General features: G+C 32.8%; 3 protein-coding genes across 4 annotated transcripts in view; all 3 read left to right on the top strand.

Moving 5' to 3' along the window:
- The first annotated feature begins 1,057 nt into the window (after nt 1-1,057).
- On the top strand, nt 1,058-5,467 carry LOC124432038 (L-lactate dehydrogenase-like). The gene is made up of 5 exons (XM_046980536.1): nt 1,058-1,211; nt 3,319-3,448; nt 3,674-4,139; nt 4,239-4,480; nt 4,666-5,467. The coding sequence occupies exons 2-5, from the start codon at nt 3,323-3,325 to the stop codon at nt 4,828-4,830; spliced, it is 999 nt and encodes a 332-aa protein (XP_046836492.1). The 5' UTR covers nt 1,058-1,211; nt 3,319-3,322; the 3' UTR covers nt 4,831-5,467.
- A 133-nt stretch (nt 5,468-5,600) lies between these two features.
- Nucleotides 5,601-8,970, top strand: LOC124432037 (L-lactate dehydrogenase B chain-like). Its single transcript, XM_046980535.1, has 8 exons — nt 5,601-6,051; nt 6,174-6,300; nt 6,547-6,664; nt 7,560-7,733; nt 7,810-7,983; nt 8,243-8,360; nt 8,451-8,574; nt 8,649-8,970. The coding sequence occupies exons 1-8, from the start codon at nt 5,825-5,827 to the stop codon at nt 8,811-8,813; spliced, it is 1,227 nt and encodes a 408-aa protein (XP_046836491.1). The 5' UTR covers nt 5,601-5,824; the 3' UTR covers nt 8,814-8,970.
- A 2,904-nt stretch (nt 8,971-11,874) lies between these two features.
- Nucleotides 11,875-27,250, top strand: part of LOC124431997 (bestrophin homolog 15) — a 66,669-nt gene continuing 51,293 nt past the window's right edge. For both annotated transcript variants that reach the window (XM_046980454.1, XM_046980453.1), the window contains exon 1: nt 11,875-12,089. Coding sequence is in view for 1 of the 2 variants with exons in the window: in XM_046980453.1 (XP_046836409.1) it covers nt 12,019-12,089 (71 nt within the window). In the remaining variant the exon portion in view is untranslated. The remainder of the gene's footprint in view (nt 12,090-27,250) is intronic.

Genomic DNA, 27,250 nt, shown 5'->3' with positions numbered 1-27,250 from the left:
GATGTACTTTCACGTATAACATAATCTGTTGTATTTTATTACGATTATTAGAATTTCACCATTCACACGCGTTTCTTGCATCATTCTAGTTTGAAGAACAGATGGTTGCCTAATATGATTCATCCTTTTCGTTCGAGCATCATTAGACAGTATTCACGTGCATAATTCCATTGATCTTCTAATTATATTGTGTTCGAAACATATATACGGCAATCTGAGATATCTCAAATATTACGTGGATTACATCAGATAAAATTAAATCACACACACTCGATGATTTCTTTCGTTATCGCACTTGCGATTTCTTTTTAATATATAGACTTTATGTCACTTTCCAAAGCGCGTGTATGAACTAATGTTATAATACTGTATTACTGTTTCTTCTTTTTTTTTTCTTCTTCTTTCGTAAAAGAATATTAATTTTTGAAAAGTATATTCGATTTTTACGTTGTATAATATACTCTTATATACACACTATTCAGGTTAATTAAGTTGATTTCATCATTAATAAAGTTACGTAATTGAAATAATTATTTCAGAGTTTGAAATGTAAGAATTAATTTTAAACGAATAAATATCATATTTGTAATAATCGTGACATCTTATGAAATATGATTTTAGAAGAACGTTCTACGCTAGAATCGAAAATAAAGGATGAATTCGCTGATGAATTATTAACGAATGCGTGCTCGCGTCTCTAAAAAAAAAAAAAAAAAAAAAAATTGCATCAGACAGAAACGTGTGCGCCTACTATCGATGGCACATGCTTCCAAGAAATATCTTCGGGTGTTACGTGCTTTCAAGCATACGCGCCGGCTTACTACGGGAGTCAAAGTATTACCTATGAGATAGCAAAATAAAATGTATATATATATATATATATATATGTCGACGATCGAAATGAGAAGATGGTTTTAAAATTGAAATTCATTGTAAAAAATCAACAATAAGTTGGTACGATTTTTCGAAACGATCAATAACATCATGGTTTTTCTTTCGTTAATCGCACTCATACAGCTGTACGAGCCGGTGGTAAGTATAAAAAGTGGGAGAATGAAGGTCACCTTAGGAAATGCTACTGTGAGTTCTGTCAGTTCAGTCAGTAGTAAACCGGCGTGCCGGCTGGAAGTTTACTTGAGCTCTCGTTATCGGTCTGCAACAGCTTTGAGGATCTATCTTCATTGAGATTACGAGAAATATATACTTAAAAGGTCAGTGAAAACACGTTATGCTTTAACGTAGAAAAATTGTACATTTTTATTTTTCATCGATTTATGATATTAACGATAGGAAACAGTAATAAGAGGGATGTCTAATGATTATACGTAATGTAAACCTGTAATTTTCGTCTTTTTTATTACTTATCTGATATTATTGATATTTCTTCGTAAAGAAAAAAAAAAGGAGAGAGAGAGAGAGAGAGAGGGAGAAAAGAAAAAGAGGAAAGAAAAAAGGATTTCTCAAGAGGTGAACGTGCGGAATTTATTTATCGTCATGGATCTTCGTTTCTTTTCTGTGAAGTATGATACAATGGAATGCGATACGGCATGATGGATACTTCAATAATTTCTTTTTTTTTATCGCGACATTCCTTCGGTTAAATTTATAAATTGATTCTAATAGAATATGTTGAATTTGCAATTAAATTCCAGAGATGTATCATACATATGTCGTTTTTCTATGATACGATATAGAATACCGGCAAAAATGCCGGTCAAACTTTAATGCCTATCGTAGTGCCATCTTATGGCTACGTTCCCTAACAATGTCATTTGTTCTCCTATCAAAATATCTATAATCGATAAAACTGTTAATATGAGTTCTTTCCCCATCTGGAATTTTACACTTGACTGTGTACGATTTGAAAAAAAAAAAAAAAAAGAAAAGGAAACCGCGATTAATTCTCCAGCTGCGGTTTTAATATCATTTATTGAGAATTATTATCGATACATGTAATTCGAAATATATGTATATCGTAAAAATTTCATATATGTATTTATCTTATAGACGAACGATTATTTTTCACATAAAATAAAATAAAATAAAATAAAATAAAATAAAATAAAATAAAATACTGTTTACGAGTTGGCAAAATTTCAATATAAAATTGTATATATTTCCTTATGTAATGTGTTCTTTAATTAATCGTCTTTTACTTTGCATTATTAAACGACGCTTTTACAGAATATTATTTTTTGTTTCAACAAACCATTTATTGTTTTATTGCTTCTCTGAATGTATTTTTCTCGAATATTTGCTAATCGTCGAACAATCGCTTTTCTGATCTTCTTCGCTTCTAAAATACGGAAGCATGAAAAAATTGGATAAAAATAGCCAGTCGTTTCGAACGCAGGAAATATAAATGTGGAGACGTGATGTTATCTGACCCCTTTGACCTTCCGGGTACGATGACCTTCAGCAAAAATTTATGCGTGAAGAGTATTATTCCGAAATATTTGCTCGTACTTTTTATGCATTGCAAATTATATTTTGATTCAATAAGATATCTATCTAGATGTAATTCTTCGTCATACTTTCACACAGAATGATAAACAATAATAATGCGCATGGTAATAATCTAAAGATTAATCGATCGATTCGAAGATAACATCTACTAGACGTTTGACGATTACTAATGAGATTATTAATAATTTATTTGTTATTGATAATGTGCCAAAATAAACTTCGTAAATTGTATTTAAACTTGAAATATTAATTGCGAAAGACATTACATTTTTATAGATCTTGATAGAAATTTATTTTTCTTATTTATTTTTATTGTTAGAATTTATTTACAACTAAACAATATTAACGTTTGTGTTATTAATAATTACGTGAATATAGAAAATTTTGCAGCCTTCTAAAATTATATTTTTCTTTAATTTTATTAATTAATAAAATCCGAAATCTTAATCCTTTCTAGTATTAAAATTGCTTCCATTTCGTGAGGAAAGGGAGCTTTTGGAAGAGGAGAGTATGAAGATATCATCTGAATGATAGAGAAGATGGATCTTTTTTGTTATCTGTCTTCCTTCCCCCCCCTAATATTTGGATTTGCGTTACGTTGGAGTAGATAACAATAGAACATTATATATATATATATAAAAATATTTATAAAATATATATATTTATAAAATATATAAAATATTTATATATTTATTATATATTTATGCACAGATTTTAATAAAAAATACTGAGAAATACTGAAGAATAGCGAAAATAAAAAATGAAATACCGAAATAATGGACGGTAGATAACAGGAAAGATTCCAAAGCGAAAGAAATCCTGCTCTGACTTAACATTGATCTTTTTTTTCAGAAAAATGACGTCGTTGAATGAAAAATTATTGAGCACCGTTGTGGAACCCACCTCGAATGGAAAAAACAAAGTTACAGTAGTGGGTGTTGGCCAAGTCGGAATGGCATGTGCCTTTAGTATTTTGACAAATGTAAGTATTCATTGTTTCCTTTTTAACGTAAGATTGTAAAATTTCTTTTACAAAATGAACCTGAAATCACAAAAAGAGAGGAGAAAAATATATGCATAATTTTATTCTTTATATGTTATATAAATAAATATTTAACATTTCGTATTAGAGATCGACTTATCCTTTATGAAGATATTAATCGAGAGTACGAATATATGTAGAATATTAGTGTATTTTCGTTTATAGAACGTGTCGAACGATCTTGTTCTCGTCGATGTGATGGCAGACAAGCTAAAAGGAGAAATGATGGATCTGCAACACGGGAGTGCGTTTTTGAAGAACGCAAGGATCAATGCCAGTACGGACTACGCGGCTACAGCGAATTCAACTCTATGTATCGTGACTGCGGGTGCTCGTCAACGAGAAGGCGAAACAAGACTCGATCTTGTTCAAAGGAACACCGACATCTTCAAAGGGATCATTCCTCAGCTGGTCAAATATAGTCCGAATACGATCTTATTGATTGTATCTAATCCCGTTGACATATTGACTTATGTAGCATGGAAGTTATCCGGTTTGCCGGAGAATCGGGTTATTGGTAGCGGCACCAATTTGGATTCCACCCGTTTTCGTTTCTTACTTTCTCAAAAGCTCAACGTAGCGCCGACCTCTTGTCATGCCTGGGTAATTGGAGAACATGGTGACAGTAGCGGTAAATAGAACAAATAAATACAACTATTGAACAACTTTAATAGTTTTGAAAATTTCATTTTATTCCAAGTAATTATCATAATTATTAAAATGTTTTTAGTGCCGCTTTGGTCCAGCGTAAACGTCGCCGGTGTACGTTTCCGCGATCTTAAACCTGACATCGGTACTAGCAAAGACGAAGAACATTGGGATGAATTACATAAACAGGTCGTTGAAAGTGCATATGAGGTCATCAAGCTCAAAGGTTATACTTCCTGGGCAATCGGACTTAACGTATCGAGTCTTGCAGCAACGATACTGCGAAACACTCATCAAGTTCATGCCGTTACCGTCAAACTTACCGTAAGTGGATAAAGTAGGAAGTTTTGTTCGTATCATATGCAAATGTTTTCATTAATATTGAGCCAACGAAATTCATTACTTACTTAAATGAATATTTTTTTTTTTAATATCCACTATTTACATATATCGAATATTTACATATTTAATAATTAATAATTAGTAATAAATGTGTAATGATATTGAAGGGTCATCATGGTATTACCGAGGACGTTTTCTTATCTCTACCGTCTATGTTGGGGGAAAACGGTGTCACGTCAATTGTTAATCAAATATTGACGGATGAAGAGCGGGAGCTACTTCAAAAATCAGCCAATACAATACATGAAGTCCAGAAAAATCTGAAGCTTTAAACTACAGGCAGTAATGCGCGTTCTACTTTACATTTTTCTTTGCCCTTTATATGTCGTATGTCTGTTCAATTTATATTTATTTTATTCGAACATTAATTATTCTATTCTCGCAACTCGTGATATCGGTGATTGCTTCCAGTATTTTTTCTTATATCATACAATTGCATTTATTTCGATGAAATTATTATTATTATTATTATTATTATTAATAATAATAATTTAATTCGACGGAAATTTTAGTTATTTCACAATAATTAATTATTTAGTGGAATTTGCTTTTGATGAATGTTAAAGGTGCTAACTGTATTATTTATTTTATAATATCTACTTAAAATTGTGTTCAAGAGAATTTCTTTTCTTTTTTTAATTTTATGACAAGCATATACAAATGTCGCAATTTACTTCTTTTTTTTTTTTTTCAACGTTAAAAAATTCAAGCCAGAAACGTACGAGTTTTAGTATTAATATTGTAATTAATATTGACGTCGTGATAGGAGTATCATTATAATACTTCTCCCAATGAAATAAAGTTAAATCTAAATTCTTTATTACATAGAAAAGATGCAAAGTACATTGTTCTAGGAACTGAAACGTATTGTATGTTTTACAATTAAACTATGAATTATCATACTATTAATGCTCCTTGCGTTTTCAAGGTTCTTTCTTTTATAAAACTGATATTTGTAATAAATGTTCCCGAATTATTTAACATATAAGAATTAAGGAAATATTTCACTTCAAATATCTATTTGATAATTAGGTGATAACCTATCAATCTTTTCCATTTATCCGTTACTGATAAATTAGTATTAAATTAGTTACAAGCGCGGTGTAACCATGGATTCGTATAATAATTGACAAACTGTGGCAGTGACAGTATATCGAAGTTTCCGCGAATGTCGCTCGAAAATGTCTGGCCCTATATGAATCGAGCGAGGGGAAAGGACTGTTGCGAAACACATGAAAAATCGACGGGAACCGTGTAATTAAAAGAATGGTACTAACCCTCCATTTGTCGTCTCCCTTTTTACGTATCTGTTTCAAAAATTGGGAATATGTCACATCGAAAAGAAGTATTGGTATCAATCGACGTATTAGAGATTTACCACCGACTATATTAAAGGATATCTTAAACGGTAAAAATGATGGAAAGATAATCGAATCAGCATCATTCACGGGTGATGCTTCTTGTGGATCTGAAAAGCAACGAACAGATTTGCAGTAAGTATCGTTATATATATCGCGTTAAAATATATTTTTAAAAATCAAATGTTTCAACTTGATTCTCCGTTATCTAATATATCGAGATTTTTCATTTGACGTTCTTTGTTCTCACTGTTCAGACCGGTATGTCTACGTGAGGAACTCTTGTGCAAGGTGTCTAATCCCGTAAGAGATTGTTGTCATAAAGTATCCATCGTCGGTGCTGGCATGGTCGGTATTGGTGTTGCCACCGCGCTTCTATTTCAGGTATAAAGGAACCTTTCTCTCTCTCCCTCTCTCTCTCTCTCTCTCTCTCTCTCTCTCTCTCTCTCTCCTTTCTTTCTTCTCCATTCACAGTCTACTTTGAGGCAAAGTGAAAGTTTGTATGTCATACGAGGAAATCGTATGGCTATATATATGAGATCTTATAATCAATAATCTTGGAATGTACCAGAAATTCATCGTACCATAGTAATTTTAAATAAAAAAATGTCCTAATCATTTCAATACTAGAAAATCGCCTCGCATGTTGCTATTGTCGACGCGTTTCCGAAAAAGTTGGAAGGAGAGGGCATGGACCTTTCTCATGGTTCACTTCTTATAGGAGATCCACATATCGAGTTTGATACAGGTAATGCGATTTTTTATGAATTTTTAATAAATAACATCGTTTGATTTATTTATTAATCCTAACGGACTAAAAGCAAATATATAGTTTGATTAAAAATTAAGGGTCAGTTGAATATTTCCTTTGTTAGAAGCAATAGACAAAAAAAAATATATATATTAAGAAAAATTTTATGATTTCATATAATAAATATTTTAAGAGTACGAACAGCTAACTTCCGATTAGACCCGGATGATTTCTAATTTTTTTTTTATCGAACACTTTGTATTTTTTTAATTAATTGCATATTTTCATCGATTATTTGTAAAAAATTATTAAATTTTATATTAATTTTAGTGAAACAAGTAAAAATTATGAACGCCATTAATCAAATATGGAATGTTTCTAAATGTACGAAAAAATATAATTAGAAGATGTCGATTATGTGCACAAGAAAATGACGGACATGAAAATTTATTGAATTAAGAAAGCTGTTCTTTTTTTTATTATTATAAATTAATTACACAGTTTTTATTCTCAATTAACAGCTTTAATATGATAAATATACACGCTAATATCTCATCCATTATTAACTTTAGGCTTATACTTGTTTAATAATTTTATAAAGATAATTGATTAGAATATCTAATTAATTAAAAAATATAAAGTGTTCCATAAGAAAAACTAAATATTATTATCCTTCCTGCCTCACCGGAAGTGGAGTATTTTATTCCATACTCTTAAAATATTTAACATATGAAATTATGGAACTTTTCTCAATTTTTTTTTTTTTCTTTTGGTCCTAAGAAATGAGATACTCAATTGGTTCCTTTCATTTATAATCAACCCATACACGCACGCACACGCACGCACACATACACACACACACACTAATTTATGAATTATAACTTCTTTGTAGATTTTTGTATCACGAGCAATTCCAGAGTAGTGGTCATTTGTGCAGGAATAAAACAGCAAAAAAGCGAAACCCGTTTGGATTTAACAAAACGAAATACTGACATCTTCAAAACCATAATACCTCCTTTATTAAGTTTTAGTCCTAACGCGGTTTTCGTTATCGCTAGTAATCCAGGTTATTACGAATTTGATTGGTCGTGAATTCAAATGTAAACAAAAGAAAAAAAGGCAAAATTTTCTCTTCCTTCCAGTCGATATTCTTTCATATGTAACATGGAAAGTGAGTGGTTTGCCCTACTATCGTGTTATCGGTTGCGGAACTCATATAGATACCTGCAGATTTCGATACTTAATCTCAGATCGTTTAGGTATCGCTCCAAGTTCCGTTAACGGTATAATAATAGGCGAGCACGGAGATTCTCAAGGTAAATGTATATATATATATATATATGTAATATCATGTAATATCATTTATATATTAAAATAATTTTATTTCACTTATTATTTTATTATATTTGCGAATTAAAAATATATATATATACTTATATCTTATACTATTGCATTTTTATTTTTATGCAATAGAGAATTAAGATTTTTATTAATTAACTTTATATTATCTAAGTCGCCTTTAGATTTTCCGATGATTTTTCTTATATGTTCTATCGATTATTTCATATTGCACAGTTCCACTTTGGTCTGGAGTGAACGTTGCAGGAGTGCAATTTCGCGATATCATACCGAATATTGGTTTGGAAACCGACGAAGAAAAATGGTACGAAATTTCCAGGGAAGTAGTTCAATTGTAAGTTACATTTTATTTTATTAAAGAATTTCTTGTGAAAAAGAATAAAAAGAGAGAGATGTTAATCAATTCAAATGTGACACATTTTAGAGGTACAGTGGTCAGATGTTTGAAAGGATATACGAATACTACGATAGGACTTTGCGTGGCTGACATCGTAAATGCAATATTGGGGAATACACAACGCATATTGAACGTATCGACTATGATACAAGTAGATACATTAAATTCTAATATAATAATTTCAATAAATTTTATCTATTTTCTGACTCTCGTTTCATATCCTAGGGACATTTCGACATATGTAATGAATTATTTCTATCATTACCTTGCGCGATTGGCGAAAACGGCGTCACAAAGATAGTGAGACTACGTATGACTGAATTCGAGAAGAAGTTATTTCAAACATCTGCGAATATTGTGTACAATGTTCAAAAGGATCTCAAGATATAGTTGATTCCATATTGGTCGTATAAGAACTACATTCCGTTTTTTGTGCCATGTTTAACTTGACGTGTAAAAAGTATTACTATCGCTTTCAATAAATCATGTGTCGTCTTTTGATCTTTTTAGCGCGTGACTTATCTCCATAATAAAATGAAACTCAAAACATTTTATTCTTTCAGATATATTTTCGAGAAACGTTCAGTTTTCGTCCCATATAATATTCACTTTTAGCATTCTAGGTAATTATTATAGAATTACGATTCATTTCACGGATTTCGATGATTTTTTTTTTTAAATACGTTGTAAAAATCAACATTTTAAATAATTTATTCCTACAGATATAACATATTAGTTTCCATATTCATGAAAATGTTTCTAACATTTTTACTTTGATATGATGAGTTGTATGTCGCTTAAGCTTGGATTAGGCTTATCTACGGGCATGATTATACTATATCGTGCTGCAACGTCTTTATATTCTCAATTAGTAAAGAGAAAGAGATGAAAAAGGACAGCAAATTAGTCTGTCTATGACTGTTTAAAATGAATATATACTTATGTACAAAGATACGTACAAGATACTTATTTTTCCATGAAATGAATTTAAAGAAAAAATTATTTTTGAAATTATATCTTAATTTTTGTCAAAGGTTCTATAGAACCGAATGGTTCTATATGACCGAAAACAACATGATAGAAGTTCTTGTATTATCAGAAACTTATCTTAATTATTAATGAATTAGCTGACGTCATTGGTACGTCCCTTTAATTTTTATATTTATATATTTCTAACTAATCTATTCTGAAAACAATGTTATTGTGTTCAAAGTGTTAAATCGATGATAAGATCGATGATAGTTCTTTTTTTTTTTTCTCATTGAATGAAAATTATGCTTACGCCAAGAAAGAAGCAAGTGTAAGCTTCTCCCTTAAATTCCATTAAATTAAAGAAGAGAATAAATAGGGGAAGGTGAAAGGTGACCGTTGGATGGTATTGGAAGGTCGTACCGCGACACTAAGGACCGTATGCCGCAGGCTAGGCCACTGCAAGGTGAGAGGAAGCTACGGATATTGGTCGTCAGATGTCGTTTCGAAAACTTTACCACCGCGGTAGCAAGCAACGTCGCGTATATATGTACGTAAGTTGCTCGAAGGCGAAAAACAGGGCCGTAGTCGACAGTCGGTCAATATGTATATGACATAAAATTAAAATACCGATTCTATCAGAATTTCGAACCTTTTCGTTTTACTTTTCTCATATAGATTCATTTTACAAATGTTATTCTTTTATCATGACTTCGACGATGTTGAACGTGCTTATCAACAATAACAATACTTTATATAAACGTGCGATATATTTTTTTCTTGCGTATGATGCAGAGTTGTTCGAGTTTGTTCTACTTTTACCCAAAGAAGGTCCACTTGGAACGCCAGACGTGCGTTAGCGATCCGAAAAGCTCGTAAATCATACGTCAAAAGCACTTTCGCGTTGGAGCACATCAATTCACATCTGCTTCAATGGCGCTTATATCCTATACATATTGCATTGTGTATATATATATATATATACATGTATGTAGATTGTGTACATGCATTTAAATAAGTGTTTCGTATGCGTGTTAAATAAGATTTATATATATATATATATATTGCACGTACACACATATGTTTTATTGTTAATACCTTCGCAAACCAAGATTCTCCTGGATAATATATTTTTTTTAGCGAAAGATAAGCCCATTCGATCGCGACAAATAATTCACGCGACTCGATCGATTGTTTTCTAAACTCTTTTTATTTTCCCATGAATAATAATTCAAGTAATCGTCGCGAAATTATCGAAAATCTTCGTTTAATCCATAACGATAATATAGAGAAACGATCCGAAAAAGAATTTCCGATCATTCATTAGATTTGTAACGATTAAACGTGCTACGCTGAAAGTTTATACATTTTTCCAAACGAACATGTATGTATGTACATACGTATGTTTGTATTTATTTACGCACGGTAAGCATGACGTAACGCAAAACACTTTTTTTGCTACGAGACTATACGAAAGGACAAGCGAGTCTACGAGATACTTTTCCATCGTATCTTTCTTCAATCGGAGGAATCTCTCTCGGCGGGCAACGACTCTGGCTTTCTCTCTCGACGATGGAAAATGCATGGTCATCGTTTCGAATAAACAATTATCGCAGATTTTTAATAAAATATCTTCGTTTCTCTCTATATCTTGGTTCGATTTTTAAAAACTGACCCATCGATGATTTTCACCCGACTTCGATTAATCGAAATAGAGATTTCTTCGAGCAGAAGTTGGAGCTTTCGTTTGATGAAAAGAAAAAAGTAGGAAAAAAGATGAGAGAAAGAAGAAAAGAAAATGGTAAAAGGATTAGAACATGAAGAGTTTAATTTGATTATATAAAGAAGAAAAAAATACATATATATATATATATACGTATATATATATATATATATATATATATATATATATATATATATGTATGTATGTTCGTGGGTGCGTGTGTGATGGATAAAAAGTAATAAAAGGTAGGGGTCCCGCGGTTAAAAAGAGCCGTTACTGTTCGGGCCAGGTAGAGGTGGCAGAATCGGGCCCCGTTCTCCCGATGACTCCTGTCGTCCGTCAGTGGAGCTCAGTTAGTAGACAGTCGGTCCGCCCTGTCAGCTGGTCTCGTCCAATCGCGCGTTAACGTAGCTGCCGGATGGTAAACCGAGCGCGGTAGACAATATAAACAGTCGGTCAATCGGAGAGCCCTCGATCGTAGTTTATAAGGGATCGAGTAGGTATAAAAAAAGAGAAAGGGCAAAGTTAGTAAAGCGGCCCGCGCGCCGCATGTGCGCGAGTGTGCAGCTTCTCCACCGGAAACACCAACGACACGGTGCGAGGGATCGGTGTACGCGAGGAAAACGAAAACGAAGGAGAGGCAGAAGAAGGAGGAGAAGGAGGAGAAGGAAGTGAACGAAAAAGAAAAGGAGTCGCGCTTTCTTAAATAGAAATAAAAAATAAAATAAGAGAAGCGAAAGGAAGGAAGGAAGGTAGGAAGGAAGGTAGGAAGGAAGGAAGGAAGGAAGGAAGGAAGGAAGGAAGGAAGGAAGAAAGGAAGGAAGGAAGAAAGGAAAGAAAGAAAGAAGGAAGAAAGGAAGGAAGGAAGGAAGGAAGAGAAGAGTTCGACCGGTCAGGCAGGAAATGACTATATCGTACGCGAGCGAAGTGCCAAACGGCTCCAGCTTTGGCTGTTTCTGGAGGATCCTGGTCAAGTGAGTCACTTTCATTTATTTTCTTCGATAATTTTTTTTGCCCTCCTTAAGCTTTCTACAATATTTCTTCGTCTTGTTATTTCCTCTCGTCGATTTCTGCTATATGCAGAAGGAATAACTTAAGTTCGGTGCCTTAGCAACAGTTGGACGAGCTGAGCGCACCTTTGATTTTTCCTTCTTTCCTTTCTTCCTTCCTTCTTCTTTTCTTTTTTCTTTTTTCCATTCCTTCTTTCCTCACTTCGTCAACTCTATTTTCATTTCTTACATATATACATATATATATATATATATATATATGTGTGTGTGTGTATATATGTATATATGTATGTATGTATACATATAAAGAAGAAAAAAGAAGAGAAACCAACAATGATAAGCCTAAGTCACCTTCCAAGTTATATTTTTTTTTATTAGTGAGTTTCGCGATTCTTCCATATCGGCGAGGCGCAGCAATCGTAGTCCTTGATCTAGAAATGTAATGTTAGTTTCCGACGAACGTCGACACCGCCAGTATAGAAAATGCTGAGACTACTTACATATCTGAAGAGATGGTCGTTCGTCGAATTCCCTTTGTCAAAGTATGGTGTTATTCTTGTTAATCAGATCAAAGTCGAAAATTTTATTTGCATAATATTGTATGTAAATCATTGGAATGAAAAAAATGACGAGCCTCCCTTCGTGGAATATATTTAATCGAGTTTATATATGTCTTTTATGACTTGGTAAAAGAAAAAGAGATAGAACACGAACACGTGACAGAAAGAAAGCGTCGTTAACTCCCTTGAGGATCTTTCGTTCACGATGTCCAAAGTATTTCTTATTAAAATTAATTGAAATACAATCGAACAAGGTCATATGCAAGTTCGTACGATTCTGTTAAATTATCTTCTCATATGGTCGAACGATTGAAACTGTGATAATAAAAATCGAACGATACGTGCATTTCAATGGAATGAGTACGCTTTGAATCGTTACCACATGCTCCTTTATCTCTATCTATCTATGTGATACTAGAAAAGCGAGCTACGTAACCGGATTATCGAGAAGTTTGGTACGGACTTGGTCCAGGAAATTGGAGCACCAACTCCCAACAGACGGCATAGTCGACGTGCTATATAAGACGAAGACATTGCGAGATTCCGACCTGTGGATCATTGTGCAACATTTGACTTTCGACTCGATTTACAATTTTGTAGAATCGTTTAAGAGTTTGTTCCTATACAAAAAAAAGAAAAAGAAAAAAAAAAAACAAAAAAAGGAAAAAGAAAGAGAAAAAAGAAAAAGAAAGAGAAAAAAGAAAAAAAAAGAGAAAAGAAGAAAAAGTACTAATAATAAAAAGAAAAGAAAAAGACCATTGGGAACGAATTGCATTACACAGCGAATGGATTATTCGAATCATTTGATTTCATGAAAAAATTGAAGACTTTTACGAATTTCAATTTCGTCTACCTATTCGAATGTAAAGTTGTGCGTAGGCTACAACAAATGAGGGACATGTAAAATCCGTCAGTACAAAAATGGTGCTTGGCCAACGCATGTTTGTCGTACAGAGCAACGTTTTTGAGGAAATAAGGTCGTGGATAAATCGATTTTAACTGTAACCGAGCACACACGCTTCGTTCGTCGTATTGCCGTTCCGCAAAATTACGTACGTCTCGAGTATTTCCCAACTGTAGTTTATGCGTCTAGCCTTTACCGAAAATGTTTCGACAATAACATTAACGTTAGTTAAATGATGATATTACAATATATAATACATATGCGTAGATAAATTTGACAAATTTTTCTTTTGGGAAATATATTGTCGTAAGGACGAATATAAAAAGGAAAATTTTATCTTAGAATATAATTATTTATTACATCTTATAAGATTTTGTCAATGACGAGAAATTTACAAAAGCAAACCCATAATGTACGTCAGCGAGTCGAATATGTATATATATATATATATACATACACATATTTTTTAAACGTTCTTCGAATATTCAATAACGTTCTACTACTGTAAAAAGGTATTGTCCTCTTATTACATAATCGTTTTCAAGAATCGGAGACATCGATGCTCGTCTCGAGAAGATCCACCGAACACGACTTTTGAAATTATGTGAAAAATAAAATATTATACAATAGCTTCTGGGAAAATGTTTCGCATCGGTATAATGACGTCGAGATAAAGTTTGTAACGTCGAAAGAAATACATAATATGTACTATGATTACGATATAAAGATCGATTCGTTCTGCATTCAGATATTCTGAGAAACAACGACGATCTTCTATACGAAAGTATTTGATTAAGAAGAATTCAAATATGGATAAATAATTTTACGGGGATTACGTTACACTCATTTCTCTTGAAAATATTGCGCAAATTATGAGGAAATGAAGAGGGGGAAAGAGAGAGAGAGAGAGAGAGAGAGGAACGATGACAACTCTTCTTTAACATTATCGATTTTGGCTGATATCGTCGTCGAACGTCATCGGACAACACTGATCTGAATACTGGTCTGAACAAGATCTCTTTGTATAGAAGGAAAAAAAGACTATATAAGACTACCTATATAGTGTAATATTATTCGAAGAAAGAATCAAATTACACCATAATATTTGTTCGTTTCTTCCTTTCGAAAAATGTATTTATGCCGCTCATTAAAATATTAGTCGTTAACGTAGATAAATAATTTCAAATCAGTCCGTCGAATCTTATTCCACGTGAAATTGGAAACGTCGAACAAATATCGATATGAAATATAAATATAAAATTAAAATAAATATAAGACTTACCATATAACACTTGTTGATACTGAATGCTAAGAAAAAGATTTATTTTCTGATATTTATGACGTCATTTAAAAAGCATTTTTCTTAAGTGTTAAGTTACTTCAAAGACTTTTTTCAATATCTATCAATAGATATTAATATTGAACATATATGATGGCTTCGTTAATCTGATTAATAAACATAACATAAAGGGAATCCATAAAGATATCTGAGAGAGAAGAGAGCTTATTAAAATCAGCATTTAATATTTGTTTCTTCATGAATATGCCGAGAAAAGCGTGAAAAACGCATATTGCTCTTGCACGAACGATTGCAACCAATTCAAACGTCCTTGTCGGAGCTCGTTTGTTGACATTTCCACGACCTTTAAGCGGCGTCGACGGTTGTCGCGGTAGTGGCAGCGCCGAGATCCTCTCCGATTCTTGGTTTCTCTCTGGCAAGTCTAGAAACTGCTCCTTCGGAACGGCCTTAACGGCTTTCACGTAAGATCTCGCTTTCCTATGTGCGTTATACCACAGGCAACGTACGCTGGTAAAACGAGAGCCTGCGACCACTATTGACTTGCTCTATAAATATACCACAGAATGTCCAGAAATAGAAAGATATCTCTTGTATCGAACCAGAAATTCCTACAAGATGAGGATCTTGATGACTTGTAATATTTAGTTTAAATCGAGAAGTGGGTAGGTAGTATGATCACATTTTATCTATTCACATCGATTTACGAAAAAAGAAAAACATTGTTTCAATTTTCATGAAGGATCATAGCGATAAAAATTGGTACCGCTATTCGAACGTCATATTGAAGATTTTAAAGAAAGATTTTTTTTCTTCTTTATTTTTTCTTTTTATCTTTTTTTTTAACACGGTGACATATCTAGGATTTTCCGTGGCTGGATTTTCCTCAATTGCTTAACGGCATATTTCGACCTACGCACGACACGAAATGCAAAATCTATATGGTTGTTTGAATACGGAAACGTTGAAAATATGCGTTCTACGATCCTTGTTTATTCGTCCTTGTTTAGTCGGGAGCGCCGATGAAATATCCAAGTATTATCGAAAAGAAACTTTGACGTGTTCCTTTATCGTATCTTGCCTCCTATTAGCGATTACTTTATACTGTATCTATGTTCGTGCTCGTCGCATCGCATTATTAAGATCGAAGGAAAGAAAACGAAGATAATACATAGACGTTATCGGTAATATCGAAAAGTGTAGGATGTACATGTTTGCCTCCGATAGTTCTCATTAATGCCAGAGGAAAATCTTTTTGCTCTTTTTTAACGACACATAAGATGAAGTCGGCACGCACGCTTATTCATTTTCTTCTTTTGTAGTTCTTCGGTAGTATCGAAGCATACCAGCTGGAACGAACAGCTTTCCTATCCGCTTCCAGTCGGGAGAGACCGCTTAGAAAAAGGAAGGATTACGATAAACGCTTCTATAAATACATAGGGAGAATCCAGAACGATCTATAAATACGATACGTCCATCCAGAAATAGAAAATATTCTTGTTAAGTTTCACGCTGTGTCACGGTAATGGAGGAAAGGAGATTCTCTAGCGGCACATCGACTGCTGGATTCATTATGGCTCTAATCTATCTCTATTGAGATAATTTTCAGATTTGTCAATACGATTTAAATAATTCATTTATTTATTTATCGTATTAATTTATCGTAAATAAATTGCAAGAAAATTAGACGCGCGGAATATTTACGATAAGAAATAAAAAGAATTTCAATTATTTACTTCATTTTTGTCTATTCACTCGATATTTAAATCGGATCGATTCGTATGATTTTTAATAATGCGTGAGAAATAGGGATTAACCGGGATCTTTATAACGCACTGTTATGATTTAATGAGAGAAAACGATTCGTAATTTTCTTGGTAAGGAAGCAACTTTAACGTCGATGATTTTATGTAAGAACTAGAAGTCGTCCGGTTACCTCTGCGCTTTATAATATTACTGTTACTTATGTTCGTCGGTTTTTAGAATGTATTTTTCAATCGTCGATGGAATTATTATTTTTTTACTTTCGATCCAACATTGCTTTCACATGATCTATAAGGTAGAGATCATCGGATTTGCGTTTATTTCAATACTTTAGAGCGATCATTATAACAATACGAAGTCTAGTTGTGTAAAAGTTGGCGCGATCACGTGCGCAAAGTACTCTCGGCACGTGTACGGAAGAGTCGGGGTAGATATAGGCGGAAAAGCATGCGTGAAAGCTAATATGATTTCAAGTTGTACCAATGGAAAATTATAAACTATCCAGTTGAAAATTTGTAATTGATCGAACATATTGTTTTCCTCTCGTTTGTATTTATTTTCCTTTTGGATGAATTTCTTTTTTTCTTCTCTTTTTAATTTCTATTAACTTATAACAATATACAATTTATTTTACACACACACACACGCACATATATATATATATATATTATATTAAATAAATTAATAATTATAAATATATATTATATATACCTGGTGCATATGATTTTGATGTCGTAACGTCCAAAGATTAATGTCTGTCAAGGTTTTGAAGGAATATAGGAAAAAGAGGAGATTTGAAGAGATAAAGGGCGTGGCCATTGAAAAGTGCGAGTAGGGCCCATGGGCCTATTCGAGTTACAACCATATTTAACACGTCGAATGCTATAGGGATGATTGCCGATATTAAGATAAATGCATAAAGTATTACGATACAGTTTAACTTAATCGTTTTATATAATATTTTATCATAATATGCATCCTATAACGAAATAATTGATTTCGGCATTACCGTAAAGCATTTATGTTAAATTGGTACGGCATTCACAACGCGTTAATAACAATAATAATAATAAAATAATAATAATAACGATAATAATAAGATAATTGTGGCAATTGCCTTAATGCCTAAGGGTACAAGACATAATATTTAAAAAATCCTCGGAGAAAATAATTTAAGATCAATGGGAAAAATTGCATTTGAACATGAAATTTAAATTAGGTATAAATAATATTTATAAATCAAATTCCTTCAAAGTGATTCTTCATGCGTTTACGTACAATAAAATATGCAATATATGATCGATTTACAAAATATAAGTTAATTTCCTTGTACATACATGTAGAATTGAATAAAAATAATTCATATTTTTGTCCCAGATTGTATAACTGGTGGATATGTGAAAAAATTAGGTAAATATTGAGAAAAGAGAGATAAAAATAATAATAACAACAATAATAAAAATAAAAGTAATAGTACCAACATGGTGATAAAAATAATAATTATATTTTAGCGATAATAGCGCGTATGTGTGGATGTGCGGGTGGGGAGGTTCAGTGGTAAGTAACATTATCGTGAAGTTTATTTAGAGTGCACGTACACATGATATCTTATCGTTATTTAAATTATTCGAAGAGGGTCACATGAGATCGATCGATCACGAGGAATTCGATCTCATTACCTTTTCTACCACGAAAAAACGAAGAAACAATCGGTATAGCGAATTTAGTTTGCCAGTAGCCTCGCCTCTTTTATGAGCTCCACTCTTGTCCACGAAACGTAGCCGGCCAGTGTCGTTTTTGCGGCACTACGAATTACAATGAGACCCAATGGATACTGGTTGCACCGCGATGCGCTTCGATAGCGTGGCATACATTTCGTCGTTTAGCTCGCGCTCGTCTTTTGAGAGCGTGTGCGTGCGTGTGAATGCATTTTTTTAACACGAGTGCCGCTACGTTCCTATCGAATCGCCTAGAAACTCGCAACTGACCCAGCCTGTGCCTTTGTGCGATCTCAGTGGCTCTCGTGACTCTTGTTAATTCGCATGCTCTGCCTGTCTGTCTGTCCATCTGTTCGTCTCTCTCTCTCTCTCTCTCTCTCTCTTCTTTCATATATTTACTTTTTATTTCATATTGAATCATAGTCCATATTGATCATAGTTCAGACATTGAGCTTAGGATCGAGTTTCCATTTGCATATAGGCTCTTAGATATCAGACGCTGCTAAATAGACTTTAGATCGGAAGTTTCCAAGATACGACCATCTTTTTCTACGTATTATATTGAATAGTTAAATTTAAATATAACATAATTAACCGTGTAACACTCAAACGTAGATACGTCGCTCTGAAATTTATCTCTGCTGATGGATTTTAGATGTTTTTTCCTTTTTCTTTTTCAAAACGCATGTTTAATGTAATTATGAATTTGTACAATAATGAAATAACTCGAGATCTCTTTTTTACATGGTTCATTTTGTATATCTATTTGGTATAAAAGATATCATTTTTATATTAAATAGAAATCTGGTGAATATGCAAAGTCCTAGAAATTTATTAGCCTGAAAATGAGTTTGCTTTCTAAAAACGTCAATAATATGAATGCGTTTTTATAATTCGTCCTTCATTCAAAAATTTCACAAATATCGAAGTGATCAAGAGGGAGAAAAAATGCGCGATCGTTTTACCTTCGTGATATGGATTCAGAACTTTCCTTTGATCCTTGATCGAAATTGAAAAAATATCACGTAGCCGGATAAGAGGACATAATCGCAGGGTCGTGAATTCTCATGGAAGTACGACTATATATTCTGAAAAGACGGCAAAGTTTTATTAAATGATCGCGTGATGTGTGACGGACATTCGAGTTCCAATAATTCGCCGAGTAAAATGTGAAATCGATCGTGCACACCTTTTTGCCTTTCGACATTGAGAAAATCTTAGCATCCGTCTTCGTAATCTGCGAAGCCGAGAACGCTTTTTTTTTTTTTTTTCCTTCGCCTCCTATGCCGATCTACGTTTCCTCTCCGTTCTTAATCCGAGACGAAAAACGATCTAGGTTTTTGAGCGATCTTAATTCCAAGTAAAACTTGTTTAAGGAGATCGTCGGTATCATTGGATACTCTACGTACGTTTCCATACGACTTTTTTTCTTGTTTCGATATACAGGGTGTTTCATTTGACTTGAGCACTTGAATTATTTTCGTTGTTTCCGACGATACGAAACAAATCTTAAGGAAGGAAGTACTTTGATACAAAGTGGGGAAATATTTTCATCGGTGGCATTCTTTTTTTTCGATCGTTTCTTCGAAGTCAATGATCGTTAATCATTTTTCTTTTTTTAAGTCATCCTTTCAAAGCTATATTTTTAAATGGATCGGCATATTTGGTACATGGTAATGGTTTGGAAAAAATAAATTCAATATCTTTTTAATTAGTTGACTTTATTGACTTTTACATAATTTCGAAGAAGAAACAAGGATGCGTTTAGAGAGAAACAAAAGTATCTAAAATTTAGGCGTGTCGAATTATTTCGAACAACTAAAATAAATGTTTTTGGTCGACTGGCCTACATTTTCGATATTCCAATTTATCGTATATTTCATTTTAAATGTATGTATATTTTAAATGATTGCACGGTTTTGCTATAATTCATGCTGTATAGTAAATGGAGCAAACGCGTGAATGAATCTAACGTTTCACTTCACCTCTCCCAACATATAGACAAGTACCATTACCATCACTATCATTATCATAATCATCATTACTATATTATTATTATTGTTATTATTGTTGTTATTATTGTTGTTATTATTGTTGTTATTATTATTATTATTATTATTATTATTATTACTTGCCCAAGGATGTCAATCTCGCTTTTCAACAGTTATGTCTTTTCCCTTCCTTTTTGTTACCTTATTACAAGAAACTTTAGAGAGATGCATCGAAATTATCGAATTCGAAACATTAAAAGTATACTTGTTGTTTTAAATGTTCGACCAATTTCGTGGAAAACTCGTTAATTTCGTAAAAACATCGAACGGGGAATGAATAGAAGTCACGCTTCGTTCGCTTTGTTTCTTTATCTCTCTGTCAGAACAAATAATATTTACGAAATGCGAAATCAAGAGCTACGATAGTTGTTTCCTTTACGGTAAATGTTGCTTCACTTATAATCGTTTAAATCTTTTCGAATGTTAAGAAAAATCTTATCCAATGAGATCTAATAAATCTCAAGATAAATCGCGTTTGTTAGTATTCCATTGGAGATTATAGATACCTAATGCACCTAAGAAATCTTGTATCGTGCTTTGTGAAATATTCACCTGTTTCTCGGTCATACGTATCGATGTGTGCGGCACGTTGACCCGCATACATACATACCATTTTATGGTCGAGCATTAACCATAGTACTTCGATGGATCGCAAAGACAAATATTCCTTCGGTGGATTTTTCTTTGTTTTTTCTTCAACTCATTTCGAAGAACAAAGTTTCGAAAAAACTCGTCTGTAACGAATATACGAATAGTCGAGTATCGTAAAAGGTTGAATATTTTAATCACTTCCGGATTTTAGCTTCAGTTTGGATAATTACGTAATCGTTAGGAAAAATATAAATACCTCAGAATATCTTGGAAGATCTAACGAAGATCCACGGAAGTGCAGAAAAAGTCCGAGAGAATTGGTAAGGGCAAACGCTGAGCATCACTCCGTGAAGCGTGACCGGCGTTAGTTATGCAACGTTTTGTTGCTTCGTGGCCTTGTTGCCCGCATTGGTATTATCTTGCTTAGAGCAAAGGAATCAATTACAATTTGTTGCCTTGATGATCGTATCTTCGATGAAAGGTGAAGGAGACCTCTTTACGCCTCTTTGCGTCTCGTCTCTTTGTGCATACGCCCATATCAATATGCCGATGATGCTTTTCGCAACGAAGGGGTATTAGATTTCAATTTGATCGACGAACGAAGGACGAGATAGATCGGTTGGAAAATTTTTAAAGGAGAGAAAAAATCCTCGATAAAAAATAATACTCGAATATTTTCTTTCGAGGAATTATCTTCATCCTCGCGAAATGTTCACGTTCAATTAACGAGTAATTATTTCAGCGAACTCTTATCTTAATCTAGATAAAGATAAAGATACATAATAGCCGCTATTATAATTTCTTTTTTTTTGCTCTTTTCGAAATCTCCATGTTTTATTTCGTACGAAGAATTACATAGATTAGACATGGAATCTCTCGAATAGACGCGCGATACACTCGGCTAAAAGTGATTGCCGCGAATTCCTCTAACACATTGATCATTCTAATGAACCATGATCATGTAATGGGATTACGAAGAATGTTATCAAAATATTTCCGTGAGCAGACATGCGACTATAAAAGAAAAAAGAAAAGGAAAAAATAAATACAAAGTTTACAATTTAATTTGATCAGGATCGATCGTAAAATTGCCGGTGTCATTAAACGGAATTTTAATAACCAGAATAATCAGAACTCTGAAACAGACGAAGGACGGACGAACGAACGAACGAACGAACGAACGAACGAACGAACGAATTCGATTCAAATTCGCGAGACATAGACCACCTCTATAACGTTCGTCCTTGCGTCTGGCGTTTATCGAGAGTTTTAGTGACGAAAATAAACAGGAAGCGTAGCGATGATTCCCCAAGAGGCCATTGCTCGTTATCCACCAAGGTCATATAAATTTTACCACTTGTTAAATTATTCCTTTGGTTCGTCTGATATGCCCGATCAACGAATCATTCGGTTAATTCGTATCACTCTCGTAACATGAAAAATAAATTAATTATCGTTCTTACGATTCTAGCAACAATAAGTTTTGGCACGGAAATAATTCCTCTTCGTTGCGAATTAGACGTGCATTTATGTACATATGTGATACGCAATAAACACGTGAATACATACCTTCGACGCATAATCGACGTACTCCTCGCATCTCGATTCGAGATATACAAGGTTGCTTGTAAATGTGTCACTGTCAATAAGGCTGCTCATCGGTATGTATAATGCTTGCCTAAACACCGATCGTCGTCGCTAGGACACTTTAATTATTTTCATGGTTCTCGTGAGGTAGTTGAGGAGAGAGCTATAAAAGAGTTTTTCTATGCTCTCGGCATAATGAAAGAAAGAAAGAAAGAAAAAGAATCGTAGAAGGCTATTCGTTCTTAAATACTTACTTGGAACGGCTCCCGAGAAAAATCAATATCCAGTCGGATTATCATCGGATTAAAAAAGAATATTTAAGAAGAAATGACGTAGATTTTTCTTTATTTTTCATTTCTACGAATATATCACACGCTTATGCAAAATTCTTTCGACGATGATTAAAGATTAAAGGGATGCATAATTTTTCATAAATTTTATTATGCGAATATCGTTTTCGTTTTCTTTCTTTTTTCGCACGATTATTCATTTTTCTTCATAAAGGATAACCTTTAGAGGATAACCAGAGCCACTTATTCTTTCTTTTATTTTGTTTCTTTAATTATTACCTTATATTAACTCATTAGCAGTTCAAACAGTTGACCAATTTTTTTTTTCCACGATGACTACGAACACGTATATTATCAGTTTTCATCCGACTTAAGGCCGATTCACACATTTCAATTCAATTTTAATTCTAACTCCGTTTCGATTATTCATTCGCGATACTTTTCTTTTTTTTTTTTTTTTTTTTTTTAACGACTGACAAAATTCCGATAATTTTCGATCTCTTTTATGTAAAAGCGAATAGTGAATAGAATCGATTTTTTACGTATGTTTAATATATCGCAATGATATGTATGAATAAAAAAAAATTGAAACCGAACTGCGACCAAACAGGATTAAGATTTGAAATTTCGATATTACCGATGTTTGCTTATTCCGATAGAGTGATCCTTTAAGAATATCTTTCCGTTTGATTTTTTGAGAAATTGGCAAAATTGCGGTTAGGAGACTGTAAAACGTAATGTGGCGTGTGGCCAACCAAATAGGCATAAATAAGGTCTTGTTTGTGTCGGTTTTCTAAGGTATTGCGGTTTAATGAATCTGCAACGTTTTCTTACTCGTAAGCCGTATGACAGAATAGTGAAATACGTTTAGCAAAGAGCTTCAGCGACAATACATTTTTCAAGCCTATAAATGACTATTTTAAAATAAATATTACATCGAAGTTTTGAATGGAATTACATTTTCTCGAAATTACATCTCTTGACAATTTTATCAAATTCTGAAGATATTAACTTGAAATTTATACAGGAGTTGTAGAACACTATGACAATATTGATAATATGTGATGTCAAATTGAAATGATTGAACATCGTTTTGTAAGAAAAAGTAATTCGAATTTTTCCAAATTTTGTCAATTTCACTTCCATTTGCAATTCTTTCAGGTATAAGTAATAGAGGAAAACCTGAAGAAAAGAGATGTCTTTGGGATTTTCCAAGACCTTGATACATTCGATCGGAATTGTGATAAGACAAAATTTTATGTAGTTCCTTTAATTACGTTTTAACATTGATATTGTTAATCTGGAAAATCTCGTTGGATTTTTTTTTTTTTTCTTTCTATAACGTTACAATTAATATCAATAAAAAGTAAAAAGTTTTATATTCATTCGCGGACTTTATTACGAACAATTAAATGCGGACATTATTATGAACAGTTAAACGTGGACTTAGTTAATGAACAATTTTAAACGATAAGAATAAATTTTGTAAATTTAAAATCTATCTAGAGTCCCTTGAAATGAAGGAATAGTAGAATGAAGTGAAATGTGTGAATCGACCTTTAAATTTACTATCTTCGATCGGACGCCATTATTAACACTTTACCATTATTAATTCTTTACCGACGTTAATCTTATGTACGAGAATTATGTAAACAGTCGTATATAAAGGAAGCCCAACGAACGCGGCACGTGTGTTTAAACACCGTTCGTACGTTCGTTCGCTTCCGTAATCGTATTGCGTATCAGGAACTTTCGTTAAATCGATTAACATTTTTCTCTTTTGTCGTATATGGAAAAAATATTTTTGATAAATAACAATAATCTTTGTCGTAAATCCTGAAAAATGTATTACTATATTATAGACAATATATATTGGAACGATATAAAAGTATTGTGAAAAGTCAGAAGAACAATGCAGACGATAAGAACAATAAAATGATGCAAATCCAGTATTAATCTCAAATAATGTACTGGATTAGAATTATCGTTTAGATCAGAGATTTTCAAAGCGTTTCTTCGTTTATCTAATCCGACAAGGATACCGAAAAGAGGGTTTATATTTTTCAATGCGAACACGAGTCCGATACCTTGTGGCACTTTTTTCTACTTCTTTTTTTCTACAATAAAAATAATGATCTTTCGTGACGCAAAGTGTGATACTGAGACATTACATTCTCGTAAAATATATTTTAACGAGCACGAACGACCTATGACCGTGTCTCATATCAATCGAATGACGATTACCTTCGCAAAAAAATTCGAAATACGAATTCACAATCAGTATTACGTAATCAAATAATCCACTTACGTAGTACGGATGTATATGTACATGTATCTCGAGATTATCAAAGACCTCGATCAATACGTATGCTAATTAACGACACGATATGACGATTCTAAACCAAGCTACTCCTATAAACGTTTGTGTAATGCGAACGCCCAAAAACAGTTCGAGGATTTTATGGTCCACGATCTTACTATGAGTTTCATTTTATATTCCTGTCTCTATACGTTTCTTTTTTCTTTTTTTTTTTTTCATTTTTTCTTTTTTCATTTTTTTCTTCATTTTTTTTTTTTATATAGCATTCATTCTAATGACGTCAGAGGTGTCATACGAGGGATAACAGTTTTAGTTTCTAATTTAGTTTATTATTATTCATTCAAATGCCGCTTATCTTTCGATCTGTTACTAAAATAAATGAGATGTATCAGAAGAATGATTAATATACAATGAGGATATGAAATATGCGTGAAAGATTTACATTATTTCCCTGTCACTGACGTTTCGAGTCTCTCTTTTTCACATAGCGATCTCGATCCAGGAAGAGAACATTTCTCATTGTCCGCCTACGAAGAGCGTAGATATAGGGTCATGCAAAGAGAGCCCACGAATCTCGATAGACATTGTTACGAAAGAGTGGATTTGAAACAGGTGATTGAAAAAAGTATTGACGACTTGAAATTATGATAGTGATTAGCATAGGCGGGTTTTTTCTTTTACACATTTTCTTTCAGTTTTCTTTTTTTTTTCTTTTTTTTCTTCTAAGACGATTTGATATTACTTACAAGTTTTATTTCAATATCATTAATAAATATTAACAATACATATAATTTATTTATTTATTTATTTAATAAAATAGAATGTCTATAAGTTTGTTAAGATACAGATACGGTTATATGAAATAAAGGCTATATAAGTATAGATTTTTTGCAATTAATTTCACTTTTAGATAAAAACAATTCTTTTTTGTCTGAAAGCTTACTGTTTGATTTTGAAAAATAATAGAAATTAAGAAAAACGAATTGAAGAGTTATAAAAATATATATTTATTTCAAAGGAAATTCTACGAAGAGTGTTTTAGTTATGTATCTGTTTTCACATAGCGATGATCAATATCTTTTCAAAAGTCAAAGCGATGAATAGTTTCCTGGAACAAACTTTCTAACATTTGAAATGTTATTTTCTCAGTAGCATTTATAATACGATTTCGAAGTTCATAAATAGTTCTTCTACCAGTATACACCTTCGAATTAATGAAATTCCAGGGAAAAATATATCTAATGGTGTTAAATCGGTTGAACATGTTCCGCCATTACCGATCTAGCGACCTGGAAACCGTCCATCTAGATAATCACGTACTTACATTAATCATTTCTGCTGTCATCGTTCACAGATCCGGTTCTATGAAATTTTGTTAATAATTCACGAATAACCTTGTTTGTTTAATCTCTCTTATGAAACTTCCCTTGAAAATGTTTTCTCATTTCTCACGCCTATTATTATATTGCATGTTGGCAAAAACACATGTCTATACACATTCATGATTAGCGATACGGCTCTGGAATAGAAAATTTATATATTAAAGAAAATTCGAAATGTTAATTGAATTTCTTTTTCCTTTCTTATTCAAATTTGCGCACCGGACGTACATGTCTTTTTATGCTGTCTTCTTGCTGGCATAGGATTAAAAGGAAAAAAGAAAAACTTGTATAAAAACATTGCCATTTTTGATTACAACTAGATATATTAATATGTTTTTCTTAATTATAAGAAATAAGAAATCGGTGCTTGATATTGTCGAGTAATATTGAAAAATATCTATATTCGATGGAATACAACTTACGACTTTATATACGATTCGATATAACGCTATACTGTAATATAATAGTATATTGAGATTGTACAACAGGATACTATTTAACATTATGCAGTTCTATAACATTGTGTTGGTCAATATAATTCTACGACATAGGTAAACCGTTCCGATACTCCGACGCTTTTTAACAATCGTTCACTCACAAAAGCGTACCCCTACACGTGTTTACACACATACTAATACTCTGAATGACCTAAAAACGTACT

Source organism: Vespa crabro, chromosome 23 (genome assembly GCF_910589235.1).
Source record: "Vespa crabro chromosome 23, iyVesCrab1.2, whole genome shotgun sequence".
NCBI lineage: Eukaryota > Metazoa > Arthropoda > Insecta > Hymenoptera > Vespidae > Vespa > Vespa crabro.
Note: the sequence above shows the minus strand (reverse complement) of the source record. Positions and strands in the feature narration are given on the sequence as shown.